Consider the following 20,242-nt stretch of genomic DNA (forward strand, 5'->3'; position numbering starts at 1 on the left):
TATCTTCAAAAATAAAATATCGGTTTAAATCTAATTTCATGGCTTGTTTAAAAAAAAAATTGATCTAAATATTCAAATCAGATTAAAGAGCATTGATTGTAAATGAAGAGAATGCAAAGAACAAAAAAAATACATAGAATGCAAAAAGAAAAATGAAATTTACATAGAAAAGACATTTATATATAGTCAAGCATCAAGTCAAAAGGTTGTTAGAGATAATAGCGCATAAAACTGAATTAAGTTATAATAACTTGGTTGGATTTAGTTGATTAAATCATTTGGGTACAAAAGTTTATAATTTATTGTATTTGATATTTCTTGTAACCGTTATAACACATCAAATGTCATAGCAATTAGAATTTAGAAATCGCTGACGCCGTTTTTTTTTTTCTGAAAAAAATACCTTAATTAGTAATTAATAATGAGAAAAAGAAAACAAAATACAAAAAGAAGAAAAGCGTGGTGGTGTAAAGTGGCGCCAAAAATATTTACAAATGGCGGTCTCCTCAAAAATTGGGATTGGATCGGATTGGAGTCTTCGTCTTTCCAAACTCGTCAACCTCCCTTCCTTTAATTCATTCTTTGTACATCTCTCTCTGTCTCTCTCTCTCGCTGCAAATTGAAGGTTGAACAAAGATGATAATAAAGCGCAATTTGAAAACCGGAATCCATGCCCTCAAACGCTGTAGTAAGCTAACAGAATCCAAGAAGCGCAAGCTCGATCAAGTTTACACTCAACCCACTCCAACGCCACCTGCTGAGCTCAATCATGATCCAGTGCGCTCACCCCCACGCCGCACTAGGATTCTTCCCTCCAGATTCAGCGATTCTGTTCTTGACACCTGGACACATCACTGTGATTCGGACTACCACCACTCTCTCAATTCAGTTAAGACGGTTAAAACAAGCGTTAACGGAATCCGTTCTACTCTCCTCAAAACTGAGATTAACTGCAGAAAGAGGAAGGACGTGTACAAGCTCGACGAATTTGTGTTGGGTGACATAGTTTGGGCAAAATGCGGCAAGAGCTACCCGCCTTGGCCTGCTCTCGTTATTGATCCTCTCTTGCAAGCTCCCAAATCCGTCCTCAGCCGCTGCATTCCCGGCGCGATTTGCGTTATGTTCTTTGGCTATTCCAAAAGCGGAAAGCAGCGGGTAATGTTTCTCCGTAGTGTCTTACTCTGTGATTCTGAATTTGAGTCCTTCGGATTTAAAGCAATTGTCATGTGTATAGGATTATGCATGGGCGAAGCAGGGAATGTTATTCCCCTTCTTGGAGTTCATGGATAGGTGTGTTGGTGTTTGTTAAACATTGTTGGATTTGGATGCAGTTCTTTTCTTGTAAAACACATTTGCCATTTACTCATTGAAATTTGTCTGCATTTAGATTCCAGGGGCAGACTCAGTTGTACAAGAGCAAGATAAGTGAGTTTCAAATGGCTATGGAGGAGGCCATGTTGGCGGAAGATGGAATTCTGGACACACAATTGCTACCCGAGCAAATTGGCGAGCATATGAAAGGTGCAGGTTCCAATGCTGAGCAAGACCATTACAGCCAATGCCAGGTGATATTCATTTCTTCCATTTTGTGCTGCATATCTCCATGACTAATTATGAGACCATGTTTCAAAGTTTCATTTAGTAGTATTGTGATAATTGATGACTGAGTCTACCCTGCATTAGTCAAAATCAATCTTAGTAGTTCTGTTTCTGTAGGATGCGGTATCCTGTGCTGGGTGCGGTTTGATGTTGCGGGTTAAACCCAAGAAGAAGATGAAGGATTCACGTCTACCTTATTGTAAACACTGTGATAAGGTTTTTCCATTCACTCATTTGACATGTTTTTACTTTCTTGACTATATTAATTTATGACAGCCAACTAATTTTCAATGTTTTTGGTTGTCTCCTCACAGTTACAAAAATCAAAACAATATTGCGGCATTTGCAAGAAGATTTGGCACCACTCGGATGGTGGGAATTGGGTGAGATTATCTGCCTTCTAATTTTGCTTTTGTTTGAATTAGAGTATTTTATTTTCAATAATTAATCCAAATTTTGACAATTAGGTATGCTGTGATGGTTGTAATGTTTGGGTGCATGCTGAATGTGACAAAATTTCCAGCAAACTTCTCAAGGTATCATATCATGGTTAACTTAGCGCCTTTTGTCTCTTTCACTTCTGTCTTGCTGGTTGGTTGGTTTCCCAACTCCTTAGTTCACAAATATTTGGAAGATAACTGATTGATTTCTGGATGCAGGATTTGGAAAATATGGATTACTATTGCCCAGACTGCAAGGGAAAGTTCAATTATAAATTAACAGCACCGCAAATCTACAAGTCAAAAATAAAGTATGCAATTATTATTTGTTGCTCCCTTCACTCATTTGTTTATGGTCATTCAGTGTTTTAGGAATAATGTTATTTGGGACAGATCAACAGAGAGTAGCAAAAAACCTGCAATACCTGAAGAGCTAGCGGTGGTATGCAATGACATGAAAGGAATTTACCTTCCAAAGCTTCATTTGTAAGCCCCCAGCAGTTTTTTATCTTAGCTAATCTAAGCGACTTCCAAAATTCATTGAATTTCTTGTTATTGTTTTTTATTGCAGGGTTATGTGCAAGTGCAGCTCTTGCGGTACAAGAAAGTATAATCTTCCTGAATGGGAACGACATTCAGGATGCAAAGCCAAAAAATGGAAACATACTGTGAAAGTGGAAAGCACAATGCTACCGCTAATAAAATGGGTTTGTACCAGTTTTGCTACTTTTTTTTTGGTCTTTTTTTTTGTGGTTGACATTTAATGTTTTTCCAGATCACCAAACACAATTCACGAGCTGGAGCTCGCCTGGATCAGCAGCAGTTGATTTCCTTCTTGCAAGGTAAATGTTTATTTCATGCGGACTTCTATATAATGAAGCCTTCAAGTGTCATGGTTAGTTACGGTCATGTATTTTGCCTTTAATAAAGACAAGTTTACTTCACTTTGCCTTATTTTCACAGAGCAGTACGAGCCAGTTTATGCAAAATGGACCTCAGAAAGATGTGCCATTTGTAGATGGGTTGAAGACTGGGATGACAACAAAATTATTATCTGTAACAGGTGTTTTCATCATAGTTGATATTCTTTACCAGCACTGTCATGATTGTTTTCTTGAGAATTGAAGGGAAGAAAACTGAATTATTCTGTTCACGTGTTCATTGTGCAGGTGCCAAATTGCTGTCCATCAAGAATGCTACGGGGCAAAGAATGTTAAGGATTTTACTTCGTGGGTTTGTAGAGTCTGTGAAACTCCTCACATTGAGAGAGAGTGTTGCCTCTGTCCAGTTAAAGGCATGTCAATTACCATTTTATTTTCTTCTTTCCAAAATCAGACAATTTTCATTCCTATTTGAAATTCACCAAGAGATGCTTTGCATTTGTGTTTGTTTGGGTGCCATTATTTTAATAAATTGAAAAAAATATTTTTTTTTTAGCGTGTTTGGCAAATTTCTAGTAATAAAAGTAAAAATACTATAAAAATAAAAAAAATATTTTTTTTGAGAAGCTGTAATTTACATATTTTTAAAAAAAATATTTTTTCCTTAAAAAAAAGATATTTTTTATGTAATAAATAAATAAAAAAATACTTTTATATCATTATATCCAAACATAATTGATAGATAAAAATATCTTTTTGTATAAGATATCCAAACATAAAATTACTTTTATTTTTTCATAAGATCTTTAAAAAAAAAAAACTTAAAAAGAGATATTTTCTTAGAAGCTCACCCAAAAAATGCCTTTATCTTATAAGCTTCATGTAATATTCATTATGATTGTGTATGAAGTCTTAAATTATGCCCATAATGAGATTTTTGTTTTGCAAATTTTATATGTGATGATCAACTTCGCCATCCAACGCTAATAAATAAGCTTTTATGATATTGTTGGAAACATTCTGCAGGTGGTGCTCTTAAGCCAACCGACGTGGACATGTTGTGGGTTCACGTAACATGTGCGAATATTTGAATTATTTTACTCTCTTATTTTTCTGTGCTCTTAGTATCAGACTTTCAGTACTGAAGTGCTTGTTGTCTTCTTTGGATGCAGACTTGCGTGATATGTAAACAAATGCATGGTTCGTGTACAAGTTGTTGCAAGTGTGCAACATATTTTCATGTTATGTGCGCGTCAAGAATGGGATATAGCATGGAAGTAGGTTTCAGGGTTCTTTTATTTGGCAAGAATGGGATATGGAATTATACTATATGTTAATAACTTGATGTTGTTAAAATTGACAGTTGCATTCTGTTGAGAAGAATGGGAAACAAAAAACACAGAAGCTAATTTATTGTAAATTTCACAGGTTTGAGATTTATTCACTAAATTACACATAGTATTTGTTACTAACATGTAGTTTTCGTTTTTGAAATACTAATGCTTTTTACCTTGATTTTGTTGCAGGGTGCCAAAGCCAGAGGCCGTACTAGTTGTACCTACAGATGAGGGAGTATTCTCTCAAAATAAGGAGGGATGCTATAAGGGATCAAATCTCGTTTCATCTTCAAACAATGTTGAACTCCTTGTTGATTCCTCAAAATCTCATAGTTGTGAGGTTGAGCCACTCTCTGCCGCCAGGTGTCGTGTCTACGTAAGGTCTTCCAAGAAGGTAACGATTCAGAACATAATGTTTGACTTATCATACTAACATCTAAAGATAAATATTGTCTTGCATTCCATTCATCTTATCTAAATTAAAATAATACATCAAAGTAATGCAATATTTTTTACATTATATAATTTATTTGATATTGGCAGAGCGATACTGTCCCAGTAATGCACTTGCTTGGGGGTCCAAATCTCCATTCTTTAGATGCTATAGCTAAACTGGCCAGCAACGAGGTAATCTGCAAGCATATTAGATTGGTTGCTCTTGAAATTTAAAAATGTGCTAGCTTTCTTTCTTTAGAGCAAAATGAAAATCTGAAGTCTGAACTTGTTGGATGACAGGATGCTGAAGCATTTTCTTCTCTTAAAGAACGTCTTCACCATTTACAGGTTAGTTAACCTCTCCGTTTGCTAGGGTTCAAGCTTCTTTTCTTTATCCTAATTATTAATTCATACTTCAGAGCCTTGTGATTTTTGAATGCTTTGTGGTTTCAGAAAACTGAAAGCAGTAGAGTTTGCTTAGGAAAATCGGGTGTCCATGGATGGGGCCTCTTTGCTCGAAGAGAATTACAAGAAGGAGAAATGGTAATTATCAGGAGAAATGGGGCCTCTCCATTTAAGTGCATAACATATGATTACACGAACTTTCTTCTCTAACATTCTTTATACGTGTTTTTTCAGGTTGTTGAGTACCGTGGCGAGCATGTTAGGCGCAGTGTTGCTGATCTGAGGGAAGCTAAGTATCGTTTAGAAGGCAAAGATTGTTATGTGAGTTTTCTTCTCCTTCTAAGATATATCTTTACATCTTGTTCATTTGTAATTTTTGCCTTAGTTATTTAAATGATTGATTTTAACTGAAATGAAAATATGCAGCTGTTCAAGATTAGTGAGGACGTGGTAATCGACGCAACTGAAAAGGGCAATATTGCACGTTTGATAAACCATTCTGTAAGTTACTTGTACATTAATTACTTGTGATGCCAACAGAGAGAAGAAATGAAAACTTATGTTTAGTGGGGTATTATATGTGAATTATACAGTGCAACCCGAACTGCTATGCAAGGATAATGAGTCTGAATGATCAAGAGAGTCGGATTGTTCTCATTGCCAAGACCGATCTTTCTGCGGGTGAAGAATTAACGTACGGTTTGTTGAATGTGCGGAATGAATACCAGCTATTTTCTTACTCTTTCTTTTTATAACTCTGAATGTTGAAACAGGTATGATTACTTGTTCGATCCAGATGAGAGGAATGAACTCAAAGTTCCCTGCCGATGTGGAGCCCCCAATTGTAGGAAGTTTATGAACTAACTTCAGATTGTTTGTGCATGCATGTGGAGCAATTGCAGTTACCTTGGAGGAAATAATACCCTCTACGATTTTGCAATTCTTTTAATTATTTTTCACAAATTCAATGTAGTTTATATAGTTGTGTTGTACAATAATAATAAGGGGAAAGTTTATCAGCCATGAACTGGATTCATTTTTTGTAAATTGCCACATTGTTCTTGTATACTGTATTCAATCCATCTGACAATTGGAAAGCAATATTGATTTTATTAACTTGTACAAAGGAAAATCCGATGTTGTGGTCAACAGGGCAAGCATTGATTCTACTTTATGTCTTTATCTATTTAGACAGCCTTTGGTTAAATTTGACAATTACGGTGGGAGTCAGATCCAGATACTTGGCTATTGAGGACGATCAATATAGGCATTTTCACAATTACACTTTACAGAGAAATATTTAGCTGGTATGTACTCTATTTAATGAAATTCAGTTCTTCCATTAAGGATAATGAAATTCAGTTCTTCCATTAAGGATTAAAGAAAAAAACAAGTATTTTAACCGAAAATTTAATTTTTTTAATGCAATGTTGGTGTAAATATTTCACACACCTAATTATGTAATAATACGTTAATAAAAATTAAAAAAAATAAAATAATTGTCCAAAAAAGCAAAGGTAATTAGACAACTATTTAAAATATTTTAGAGTTAAATATTCTATACTGTAAGGACATTAAAATTAAACACTAATTTGTATAGACGTTGTATTATTGTAAATGCATGCAAGTTAAAATATTTCATAGTTAAAAAAAAAATTAAAAAAATTCAATTTTATATTTTTAAAGAGCTATACAGTATATACATAGTTAAAATTTAGCTAATTTGTATTCTACAATACGGTTACTGATTGAATTTTTTTTAATAAAACGATTAAACTTCCAATACATTTAACATAAAATAAAAATTTTAAATACTTCGGCTAATAGTATTATCAAGAACCCAAAAGAATAAATTCGCAGGCAAATCATTTATTAGGCCCTGCATTCAGTGTACTTGAACTTGAAGGCCAGCATCAGCCATTTAAATATTAGAAAATTTAGAGTCATCTTAATTCTTAAGGGTAAATTAGAACTGTCCGTGACTGTGATGCATTAGACTGGTTTCACATTGAATACACATACACAGCCAGAGTGATTCATAAAAGGAACAGGGGAGAAAAACGAGAATTATTCTGTTCCCAAGTCAAGATACACTCGCCTCTGCCTGCAAAGAAAAACTAGTATAGCTATAAGATACTGTACAAAAAGAGATCAGCTTTTCAGGTTGATGCCCATATAGCGCTGCTCATTTCTTCGCAAGCAGCTTCTTTGGAATTTTCTCCAGTGGAGTGGATTTCAAAAGAAAAAGCCTGGCAGCACGCTCCTGCAAAGTTCCTCCACATTTCAGCCCACGAGATTGCAATTCAGATTTTAACCTTTCCAAGCCAAGAACCTGTTGATACCATAACACAGGAATAAGTCAGATTTCAGAAGGAAATGGACATTGGACAGTTATATTCCAGTTATAGGTTTATAAACTGTTGAAGGTGCAAATGCGGCAGAGAGAGAGAGAGAGAGAGAGAGAGAGAGAGAGAGAGAGAGAGAGAGAGAGAGAGAGTGCTTAGCCAAATGAATGGTGAACAACACTTGAGACTCCTAGCTCATGTTCCTTATATAGCAAGTCAACTAACCTACTGCTGCCCAAAATATCTGTAACTAACTACTACCTATTGATAAGTTAGTGCTCCTATAACTAACTCTGCTAACTCAGCTAACACTCTAATTAACAAAACTGCACTAATGGTAACTCTATTTTCATGCTGAAGCACTAATATCAGGTAACGTAAACTTTACCGCAATTCTGAAAGTACATGTTTTACCGTAAGACTTGCATTCAATAAATCAGGAGTATTACTTCCCCAACATCAAAATTCCGAGTAGCATTTCCAAATCAAATGATTAATAATAGATCCATAAAATCAAAATCAAGATGATCATATGTTCTAAAAATATACCTCAAGCTCTGCAGCTGAATTAAAAGCTTCAAAATTCAGAGGCTCCTCCAATGCGGGAATGCTAGTACTTGGTGAGATTTCTTCATGGACTAACGCTTTATGCTGAAGAGATTCATCAATCTCCATGTCATTCGATTTGCTTGCACCAGCCCCATTTTCTGAGCTTAGATTATCTGAGGCTTGACCAACAGCTCCATTGCAATCCTGATGTCCATTATCTTCAACACTAATCACAGTTATTGACTCTGAACAAGGCATTGTAGCAGCCCCTATCATCTCTTCATATACAACAGGTTCAACAGCATCAATGAGTTTGGCCTCAGTGGCCTCGCCACACGGGGATCCAACAGCTTCTACTTTGCCTTCTAGTACAGTTTCTCTCTCCTCTTCAGATCCACTTTCACAAGAGCCTGCACCAGAAGAGTCTCCGCTCTGTTTCTTACAAGATACTGAATCCGAACTGCCTTCCGCCTTATTAGTATCCGATTCAGTCTGGCTATTCAACACAATGGATTTCTGATTCCCCCCTTCATCATCACTCTCATCAGAATCGTCACTATCACTTTCATTCAATTTTCTCTTCCCCATCCTAGAAAATTCAAAAAACCATAAATATAAATATCAGATTATCAATAAATAATTTCCTTTTCCAAATCACCAGAATACAAAACCAAAACCAAATCCAAATTCAAAAATCCAAGCATAGTTATCACGCAATCATTCTACACATAAACAAGTAGACAAAAAAGATCCAAAGAAGAAAGTAGGAATTTACTTACCATATCTTCAACTTCTTAGAATCAGCTTTCTCCAGTGCAGCTTCAGAACCCTTTCTCTTACCATTGAGAGACTTCAAAGCCTCCTTCACAGACTCTGCAACCTCGGCGACACAGCGCTCAGACTCTTCCCTATACTTGGCAACATACTTGTGAGCTTCTCCATCGCCAGCACCCTTCTTACCTTTCTTCATCTGCTTCTTCAGGAACTCCTCCGCAACCTTCTCCAGCCGCCGCTCCTCCTCCTCCTCATCCGGCGAGCAGATGGCCGATCCTTCATCGTTGAGGTGGCGGAAACCGGTTACGAGGCGTTGGTGGTGCGGCGGGATGCCGGTAAGGTCGAAGAGGCGATCCTTTATGGTTTTGGCGAAGAGGATCGGAGAAGGGAATATTAGGGTTAAGGTTTTCCCGTCCAAGTGCTTCACGAACAGATTGTACATATTACCGCTGTAGTTTCTGTGATCCATCATCTCCATTGCAGAATTGACAGAAGAAGCAATTGGGAACTTGAAGAGGAAAGGCAAAAAGAAAAGTTTTGGGGCAGACGGAAATTAGGGTTCGGAAAAAGGACCTATCTCGATTTCCGGGAGAGGGAGAGAAAGAAGAGAATAATAACAATTTTAACCACTCTTAAGTCTTAACTAGTAACGGACTACTAAATAAAAAGGATGAAACTCGCGGAATTTTAAATGGATCCAAATCCAAATTTTGCCGACATTGTAAACAAAAATAGAGACAAAAAAAAATCGTTTTGTGATTTAGTTATAAAAATAATTTATTTATCTAATATTTTTAAATTTTTCATGTCTTTCCGTATTTATGTATATCTAATCCATTTCAATTTGGTTGAAGTTTGATTGGTAATCCCATTTAATATGAATAAAATTAAATTTAAAATTAGATTAATCCTTTCATCCAATTCACATTTTTAATATATAATGTAAACAAGTAGATATTTAAACATAAGAAGTTTAAACTTTTAAATAGAATTAGGATTAATAACGGATGTAAAAAAATTGAGTAGTAAGAATAAAAATATATTAAAATAAATTTTGTTAGACATCAATATCTATGTTAATACTTCTATTCTATGTGTATTATATATAATGAGGATGAGGATATGAAAATTAAAAGAAATTGTCCATAACTTTTTTAGAATACTCTTCACTGTATATAACTTATAAAAAATATCTTTTATTTTTATTTTCAAGAGTTGTACTTAATTAAATTATAAACAATTTTTCATTTATAGCAAAAAAAATCTATTGATAAAAAATAACTGTTACAAACAAAATTACTTAGACGTTAAAATAAAAAATTAATAATTAACTAATTAGTTAGTTTTAGAAAATAAATTATCATTATTTATTAATTTTGTATTGAGTTAATTTATTTATTTATTTATTTTTAATTTTGATATTAAACCAAATTTAATAAGATAAAATAAAATAGGGACAAATCAAGTTATATCCTCGATGTCTTTATGCCTTAATAGAGAGAATATCCCAGCTAGAATAGTCATATGATTGGCCGTAGCGATTCTTCATTGGGTGTGTTCATAGCTAACCAATTATAAATTACAAGAATCACTTCTTTATAAAATTGATAGTCACTCAGTTGGGACTTTGTGAACAATGAAGATGCCAAAATCAGCGTAGCCATGCTGCTGCTTGTCTCCATTTTTATTCTCCTTTCAAGCTGAGAAGCTGATGGTTTTGAGGCACGTGGTTTTGAGGCATTAATAATCTCATGCCCCCAGTGATCTCGGATATCGCCCCTTGCGTGTCCCATCTTGAAGGAAACAGTACAAAGAAGCCGCCTCAATCATGCTGAGACGTCATCAAGAAAATGAGTGACACATTGACACCGCAACGCTAAAAGATAGAACAGTTATATGTGAGTGCCTCAAGCAAGAAGTGGCCAAGATAGGCAAGTATGATCCTAAAAGTGTAGCTCTGCTTCCCAAACTGTGTGAAGTGTCTGTCACAATTCCTCCTATTGACCTGAATACAAACTGCTCCAAGTAATGTCTTTTTCTTTAATTCATATTCTTCTAACTGCAACTTAGAACTTCTAACATGATACTTTCTCATAATTTAACTATATATTTCTTCCCCTTTTTTTGGGGTCATGCAGCAGCTGGAAGTATGAGAAGGAAATTTAAAGTTATATGATATGATATGAATATGAGATTGCCAGGACTGTATATCTCAGCCATGAATAAATAAATAAATAAAATGAGTTCTATATATATGAAACCTCTGCCTTGCCAACTGCAAAAAAATACATTTCTCTTCATTCTTTTCCTTGTATACATGTCTGCTACAATTTATTTTTCAGATCATGGACATTATCGGGCATAATTTTACATGAATTTGTTATTTCATCATGAACAACAAATGAACTATACTTGCCTTACAAAATTAAAGCAGCATATACACATGTTCACACACAAATGCTGTGTAATGTGGACATGTTTACCAAGTTTTCTTTTGCAAGTAATTTGTATGTATAAGAAATAGTATCTGCATTCAAGTGGTTGGAACTGCGAAGCACAGCCCAGCGCTCTAGTGTTCCTGAGTAGAGAAATCTGGCTCGGCGGGCTTTGGAGGAAGCAGAGGTAGTCTCTGTGGCATTCTCTTGTTGCGTTCGCTGTTTTCTCTCAAGTTTCTCAATGCATTAGCAGCAAACCGTGATGCATATATGGTTGCACCAAGGCTTAGAGAGGATTCATCCTCATTTACAAAGGCACCTTGTAGCCTGTCTTCTGCCTCGCGTAATTGCCTCTCAACCTTCTTTTTCCAGTATCGACGCCATGCTACTTGTATGAAACAGGCAGCCCATGTCTTCCATTGCATCGAATAGTACCTGGTAATTACAACACATTGTTGAATATGCTATGTTATGATTGCTGATGAGTTCATACTCTGATGGGACTATATATAAACAAGCATATTACTACAACAAAGTTTATGGTTTTGAACTATTACTAGTTTCTTGTGGAGTAGACTATGCCACTGTAAGGTAACTGATTATGCATAACCAAAGAGGAAATTAAAGTTAGTCTACCTGAAAGTGTGCTGAAGTTGTTTGTTCTGAAGACGTCGAAATTGGGAAGCAACAAACTTCAAGTCATCGGCCATGAGAGCAAAGGCTTCAACTTCTGATATGGTTTCTACTGTTCTGGTTGAGGTGGGAAGATTTGTGGAGGAGTGAGGATCCAGGGCCCATGTTAACAGCTCTTCGCCACAGAACTGACCGGCCTCAAGAACCGTGTAGTTGAAGAAACCAGTTCTTCCACCGTTTGTTGTCATGGAAGCGAGGTTTCCACGCATGACAAAAAGCATCTCATCAACCGGATCTCCTTCGCGAACAATGTAGCTCTTTTCTGTATACAGGACCGGCTTCAGTCTATCACACATTGCATCCAACAACTGCTCATCCATTTTCTCAAATATTGGCACCTAAAGCAAAACAAAATAACATAACATGTTCATCATCATTAGTTGATTAAAATGCATAATTGAGACATAATTATGGATAATACCCACTTTTTTAACTAAAGCCAAGCAGAGATGACGCTTTATGTCCCTCCTTAGATCTTTAGGGAGGGTGCGAATTAATGCCTCCTCCTCAACACCCCTATTTTGTTGCCATTTGTATTGTTCATACCGTCTAACTCTGTCCCTCAGTCTCTCAGGAAGCATACGATGAGACATCCACCTTTCTGCGTCGCGCCTCTTGACTCTCATCTCCTCAACTCTAACAGTTGTTGATTGCAAATATTTCTGTAAGAATAGTGAACACAGAGCGATATCATATAATGACACATGTAATTTTGTGACTTGTGAGATCCATGTATTTTAATAGTCCTAACCAAGTCATACCTGCATGTTTCCAATAAGTAATGCAAATAAAACCAATCCAGCAATGGCTATGAAGATGGCAAAGAGTATCTCCACAATGTAGGTGCTTGTCTTGAGGTTTTGTCCAACAGAACTGTAAAAAAGAACGAGAGAGTTTATTGCTTTTGGCTTTGTCATGGTCATGTTCTAATCAATTACAAGATGTTATCTAATTAGCACAAAAAATAAGACTATCCACAAACCTCAAATTGCGTAAACCCCACCAAAAGCAGTAGAAGAACTTCTTAAGAAAATCTGTTTCGGAATTCACCACAGATGATTCTAAAGCATCATTGAATATTCCAAAATCAAAGGCATTTGGGTCTTGGTTTTGATCAGGGTCAATGAAAGGGCAAGTAGTATTTTTACTGAGAAGTGATATGACAAATCCTCTGTTAGGTCCACAGCCCAGGTATGAATCTTTAAAGTGCCTATCATTTTCCATCACTTTGCGCCAGCATCTTGCCTCTGATTCTACTGAAAGCATATACCAGTTAGCTCCAACAACCTGGTAATAGAAACAACTTTGATTTTGGTGATCATAGAAAACTTAGCATATCATAATTAGCAGATAATAGGTTATCCAAGCAGCTTACATGACTTGCTAGCATATAAAGACCAAGATTAAAAGCAGCTCCAGCCCATGCAGTCTCGGTCAATATACCAGAAGTTCTCGTTACTTCTCTGAATAATGGCCATATCCGCAGAAGTCTTGGCACATATTGGACCAATATTACATACTTCAACAAGTCCTTTGCTAAAAACGGTGAGCTTTTCATCTTTGGAGTTACAGCTAAAACCAGCACCTGAAGTGTTAAAACAATATCAAAGTGAACTGGAAAGTCTTTTCATTTTGGCTACACAAAAGGAAGTGGACAGTGATGATACCTGCGGAATTGGAATAATAGAGAGGATGTCAATGATGAAGTATGAACTTAAGTATCTTTTCATTATAGCCACCGGATTATTGTTCACCTCACCCCTTCCAAAAACACGAGTAGACGGGGCAATAAACCCTGTTCGAAACTGAAAGATTATGCGAAGAATGTAGAAAAGATCAAAGAATGTTCGAAGAACACTAGTGGTGATTCGCAACGTGCCATCCAAATTCAGACATTTGTCTTTGTCATTGATTACTGGAATGTAAAAGAAGAGCGGATCCACGGAGATTGCCATCACACATGTGATCACAAAAATCTTGTTCCATTTTTCAAGGGTTCGTCCTTGTGGATCAAGAATGTTGCTTCTTCTAGAAGCCAGTTTCTCTTTTGGTCTATCACTTACAGGATGAACAGTTGAAGGTTTCCTCAAGTTCTTGAACTTTTCTGAACCACTCTCCAGTTTTCTTCCAATACTCTTCAAAACAGCACCCACACTTGGCATACCTTTTCTTTCCTTATATCCATTATTAACAGAACTCTCTTGCTCCGATGATGTTGACCTCCAGTCTTCAAACCTGAAGATAAATATAAATGTAGCCTGTAAATTCAACATCTGTCGATCACACAACAACTAAGCCTTACCTACTAACTAGGATGGACTGCATATATCAAATGACACCACAGTACTCTGTCATGTATGTATATATCTAAGTTCAGCCCTTTTATATTAGAATTTCTTTATTCAAATGATAATTACATACACCAAAATCAATCATGATCAAGTCTCATTAATTACTAGCAGCTATGCCATTTCATAGTTCCAATTAGAAAAACTAAGATCAATAAAGGGAGTAATGAACTTGGAAATATAGAAAAAAAAAACCATAAAAAATTAAAAATACATATAGCAACACCGGGCTTTGAGCAAACGTACCGAACAAATTTTGGTTCCCTTGCATTCATAACTTAGCTTCCCAGGAAACACTCTTTTCAGTGAAAGATAAGATTCAACTCTCGAGCCTGCAAAATCAGCAGAAATTTATTATATTTATAGAGAGTATTGAGAATGTTGCTTGAAAATGCGAGCTCTAACAGTTACAAAAAGTCAAAAACATAGTCAACTCAATCTCCAAAGTCGTTCTCGCCACGCCAACCAACTCCAACAAAGGGTTCATAACTATCAACAAAATATCAGAGTATGACAACATGGAAATGATCAATATCCCCCGTATTGATGAGGAATTTGATGAATGAACTGACATAGAATCAACGAGTCACTCTTACGAACCAAAACGAAGCAGAATCAGAATTAACTTGCAGGCACGAAGGCTGTGTTTGATTTCGGAGAAATCAAGAAAGAGGAAGGTGATAAAAATTCACAAGGCATCAAATCGTTAAAAAAAAAAATATTCTGTCAAAGAGTTGACGGAAAAAGGAACGAACACGAACCTCAATTCTCAAACATGCGAAAACCGTTAGAAAAGAAGAAATGGTTTCCCAAGCCAAAGTTTGAAGTTTCCGTTATCCGTTCGGGAAAACCATATAGTAAGAAGATAAAAAAACGTTACATGCAGACTGAATGTTGAAGAGTAGTTTGAGTTTCAGTTTTGTTGGCGTTGGTGAGGGAGGGAAGAATCAAGAATGGGGTATAAGCTTGGAACTATGACTGAGTCGACCATGTAATTAAGAAGGGTCAAGTCAGCACTCAGCACGAAACAACCATGTTATTTCTTTTTCCTAATTAAATTGTTAAATTAGTAAGGAATTAATTATATTATGACCTGTGGACTATGGTATTTGAAGGTAGTAGCACACTTTAGAATTTGGAATTTAGAATGTTCATAATCATGTCTCTACACGGTACGGATTTTCGAACATATGGGAAGTGCTTTCCTGCAACTAACTCACGAATCACGATGCTAGCTTTTTCTTCGTCCGGATATATCTATTTATAAATACATAAAAAAAAAAGTCAAGAGTCAACATTTTTATTTAAAAAAATGGTTATTGGTCTGTATTTTTATTAAAATTTGACTAACATTTAACTATTAAAAAAATGAATAATTTTATATTATTGGATAAAATCTTTCACCATTAAAAATATTAATAATGACTAATTAATATTTACAAATTACAAAATTTGCTAGCCTCTAATATTTCTCTTTATTAAAATTTAGTCAAGTAAACACCCAACTCGGTCCTTGTCCATTTTCACGATGGACAAAGCGATCCCTGTTAAAAAAAAAGGGACACTTCGATCCTCAACTTTTTTATTTTGGGACAATATGATCTTTCTGTTAAAAAAATTATTTAAATAATTATAAAATTGGTTTTGTGGGAGTTTTATTTGTATTTGTGAGGGTTTTAAACCTCCACAAACTATTAATAAATTTATTTTTAAAAAATTCCTTCACCAATGGTGGTTAAGTGAAGAAAAATTATCAATAAAAATGATGTCACAAAAAAATAGTAATTATAGTACAAATACTTTTTAAAAGAAAAAAATAACATCGAATAAGAAATGAAAAAAGAAAACTTTAGTGTTGATAATATTGGTATTAGTGATGATGATGGTAGAGAAGATAATGATAATGATAAATCAATAAAAATAATAGAAGTAGGAGCCATAATAATGAGGAAGAAGAAGGTAGTGGTAGTAGTGATAATAATTAGCTATATTATTGAAAATAATTTTGTGAAGATTTAAAACCCCACAAAATACAAATAAAACTCCCACAAAACTAATTTTTATTATTATTTAAATAATTTTTTTAACAGAGGAATCGTATTGTCCAAAAATAAAAAAGTTGAGGGTCGAAATGTCCCTCTTTTTTGGACAGGGATCGCTTTGTCCTTCGTAAAAATGGACAAGGACCGGATTGGATGTTTACTCAAATTTAGTCATTATTTAACTATAAAAAAAGAAAAAAATAAATAATTTCACACTATTGAATGAAATTTCATAGCATTAAAAATATTAATATATCAATAATAATTAATTGATGACTACAAATTATAAAATTTACTAACCTCTAACACTTTTTTATATTTATAGTTCAGATCGTTCATTAAAAATTTTTATATTTAGGTGCAATTTATGACGAGTACTAAAATTAAAAGAACAATTAATAATTAAAAATATAAGATATTTTCACTTCTATTTTAATTGATGAGACCTTTTTTCTATAAATTCATATAAATATATTGCAAAACATTCATGTGTAAAATAATATTATAAAAAATAAAAATGATATTATTATTTTTTAATTAAAATATTTTGCAGAAGAGTATTAAGGATTTGGAGAGGGTTAATTAAATGGGATTCGGTTAGGATAAGGAAACATAGAGATCATGTTCCTTGTATTTCTTTTAGGGACGCCACTTCTAGACATCAAGTGGAAGAGAACAAAGGTTGGATGGTGCGGAATTTAAAGCCTATAAATTAATTGGTATGTGTATTGGGTTGTATTAAGTAATATTTTAAGTGAGTGAGGGTTGGTTTTACGATGATTAATGGATCAAGTAACAATAGTTAAGTGATTCATTTAATTAGACAAATAGAAAACGGTGTTTTGAGAGTTTAATTGCATTAAATAGTAAATTTAAATAATTAGAAGGCAAATAGTAAATTTGGTGTGAAAGCTACGAAAGAAAACAGTTAAGGTTTTAAAATTGTTTATTTTTCGAATTTCTATTTTTTACTAACTATTTTAATCATGTAAGATTCAATTCATGACAAATTATATTTGACTAAACTCTAATTCCTTTGTAATTTAGTCTCTTCTAACTTAATACCCGTCAATTCCTTAGTCACTTAATTTCGATTAGAGGTTTAAGTCTAATTCTATTTTATTAACCACAAAACCCTAATTACTCAAATATAAGAGAATTATATATCATGCATCTTGTTAAGTCCAGATAATTAGCGTTTAAAAAAAAATTATTTTCAAGTTATTGTTCAAGTAAATAAATTACTTCTCCAAGATTTAACAATAACTCAATTAGAACAAGGGTTATTCTTTCGATATATCATAATCCCTAAGATGAAGAACGAAAACAAATCCTTGAAATTAGAATCATTACATTAATCAAAATAAAATGGCAATAGTATTAATCTATATAATAAACAGAGCTCCTAACCTTAACAGGGGATGTTTAGTTACTCGTAAGAAAGTAAACCCTAGCAAAGAAGAAGAAATCTTAGGCAAATATCTCTTCTCCTTTTATATCTAATCCTAATTAATGTAAAATATATTTTCTAAAATTCAATAATATCCTTTTTTTATTGTAAAATAAAATAAAGATTTTAATAAAAATCTTTGAAGAATTACATTGGTGGCTTTTCTTGAGACGTGGGGACTACCCTAAATGAAGCTGGCTCCAAACTTGGGTTGGACTAAGTTTGGCGCAACCCTGTCCGGGAATGAGTGTGTCCATATATTGATTCTGGCGCCAAACTAGGAATTCCCAAGTTTGGCGCTACCATGCCAGCAGCGAATGAAGGCTTTGTGACGATCATGGCGCCAAACTTGGAGATTGTCGAGTTTGGCGCCACCTTCTTGGATTGCACAGGCTCCGTTTCTTCCTTCTAAACTTTGTCAAATCCGTCTAAACGCTATTTGAAATAAATTGAATTGCACACAACTCAAAGTAGTATTTATAGTGGCTTAAAATACCTAAATCTTGATTAAACTTAACAAATTCAAATGTAAATTCACTAGGAAAAGATAAGAAATATACTCACACATCACAACACCAAACTTGAATTGTTGCTTGTCCTCAAGCAACCGAGAATAATGTAAACCTTAGATGTAAATTTGCATGAGTTGAGTGTTCAATTAAGCTCCTACCCATCTCAAAGTGGGATTAATAACACTGAAACCTTGAATAGTTTTGGCATCTCGCTATCATTTGAATTTTAGAAATGTCAATGTCATTCGAAATTAGAATCTGGATAATATTATGAATTTTCTTGCCTTTTTACTTTGGATTAATCTTTGAACACAACATTTTTCTTTTCTTTTCTTTGGTGCTTTGCACCTTGAGCCTAACGATGACTTTAAATATTTTGTCTCAAGTTTTACTTGACACAAAAATACCAAAATCACTTAACTGGAAAACTCTTTGAGTTATAATTTCTCTTTCAATTGCTCCCAGACGGTGGTGCTCAAAGCCTTTAGCATACTCTGTATTTACACTTGGTCTCGACTCTTAGTGCTCTGTCTCAAGGATTACTTGACACATTCAAACCACAAGTATATGGCTAGAAAAACAACTCTTTGAAATTCTAATCATATTTGACCTTCCTAGCCATTGATACTCAGAGCCTTGGACCTTGTCTTTTATTTTCTTTTACTTTTTGCTATTTCTTTTACTTCAAGGATTAATTTCTTGTTTAATTTAAAGAATTCATAATAGTTCTCTAAATTCCTGTTCTTTATGCATCAACATCCTTTAATCCAAATTCAAATATGCACTATTCATATTATGTATTTAAAGTCACAGATAACACTACCACATTTAAATAAGACTACTCTTAAATATAGACTCAATTTTTCATGCAATACATCACTTTTTTTTAGATTCAAGATTAGTGAGTGATACATGAGATATATTTTTAAATTAAAAACAAACAATAGAATCAAATAAAAACCTAAGAATTGAAAATACTAAAGATCATGCAGGCAATCAAAGCAAGAGAAAACAGAAATATAGTATAACAGAAACGGAAAGGAAATAGGAAGTGCAAAAGGAACTAAACCATCTCAGTCGTCCCGGTGGGATCTCTCTCCTCAGGCTGCGGTCCATATGGTCCTCTCAGGTATCCAAAGTCATGCCTCAGCTGAAAAAGCTCATGGCGCTGAGTATTTTGCTCTGCCACCAACTGATGAAAAAGAGTGTTGTGACTGTCTTATACTGCTCTCATCTAATCGAGAGAGGAAGTAAGCTGCTTCCAGCGGCTATCCTGTGTCATCCTCATCTGTTCAAGAGAGAATGTGAGCTACTGCCAGTACTCCTAAGACAAAAAAATACTGTTTCTGAAGTAGGGGAGGCTGGTCCTACTAAGCCTCCTCTCTAGCTTGCTCTCCTCTGTGAACCCTCTGATACCCCTTAACATATTCTATAGTCTTTTTGGTGATAAGTCTCTCTACTGGAATAGAAAAATCATTTTTCACCTTCACCCTAGCGGCTTCACAGAGGTGGTAGATAAGATGTGGGAAGCCCACTCTAGCATGTGTTGAGAAGTTGGAAGCAATGCTATAGATCTGTTGTGCAATGATGTCCTCTACCTCCATCTTCTCTCCATTCATAATGCAATGAATCATAATAGCTCCGTTCATAGTGCATTCAAACTGGTTGCTAGTAGGCATGATAGACCTCTGGATGAAGTCTAACCATTCTCTAGCCAAAGAAAGAAAGTCACTACTCTTAAGTTGGTACAGATTTTCCTTCTGAATCTATTCTTCACTGGGCCTCTGGAATGCATATCTCAACAAGTACTTGGTCTAATTGCTAATCTCGGTTTACCCTCTCATTATAACACTCTGCCATATGATTAGTAGGGGATGACAAATGGAGGGTTTGTCGGATATTTTTTGGACTGAAGTCAATAAATTTTTTTCTCACATAACTTTGGTGGTTCTTCTCATTAACTCCAACGATATTTTTATAGGTGACCCAAAGGGTTG

The 20,242-nt window shown here is 34.8% G+C and overlaps 2 protein-coding genes and 1 pseudogene across 2 annotated transcripts; 1 reads left to right on the forward strand and 2 right to left on the reverse strand.

Annotated features, from left to right (window-relative positions):
* Positions 1-541: 541 nt before the first annotated feature.
* Positions 542-6,245, forward strand: LOC107491778 (histone-lysine N-methyltransferase ATX3-like; annotated as a pseudogene).
* Positions 6,246-6,950: 705 nt separating this feature from the next.
* Positions 6,951-9,412, reverse strand: LOC107491946 (uncharacterized). Its single transcript, XM_016112883.3, has 3 exons — positions 8,771-9,412; positions 7,992-8,580; positions 6,951-7,429 (listed from the first exon to the last, which is right to left on the reverse strand). The coding sequence occupies exons 1-3, from the start codon at positions 9,241-9,243 to the stop codon at positions 7,283-7,285; spliced, it is 1,209 nt and encodes a 402-aa protein (XP_015968369.1). The 5' UTR covers positions 9,244-9,412; the 3' UTR covers positions 6,951-7,282.
* A 1,580-nt stretch (positions 9,413-10,992) lies between these two features.
* On the reverse strand, positions 10,993-15,261 carry LOC107491947 (cyclic nucleotide-gated ion channel 1). Its single transcript, XM_016112884.3, has 9 exons — positions 15,003-15,261; positions 14,488-14,573; positions 13,561-14,128; positions 13,269-13,478; positions 12,876-13,180; positions 12,655-12,766; positions 12,319-12,555; positions 11,837-12,231; positions 10,993-11,635 (listed from the first exon to the last, which is right to left on the reverse strand). The coding sequence occupies exons 2-9, from the start codon at positions 14,514-14,516 to the stop codon at positions 11,335-11,337; spliced, it is 2,157 nt and encodes a 718-aa protein (XP_015968370.1). The 5' UTR covers positions 14,517-14,573; positions 15,003-15,261; the 3' UTR covers positions 10,993-11,334.
* Positions 15,262-20,242: the final 4,981 nt, after the last annotated feature.

Source organism: Arachis duranensis, chromosome 6, assembly GCF_000817695.3.
Source record: "Arachis duranensis cultivar V14167 chromosome 6, aradu.V14167.gnm2.J7QH, whole genome shotgun sequence".
NCBI lineage: Eukaryota > Viridiplantae > Streptophyta > Magnoliopsida > Fabales > Fabaceae > Arachis > Arachis duranensis.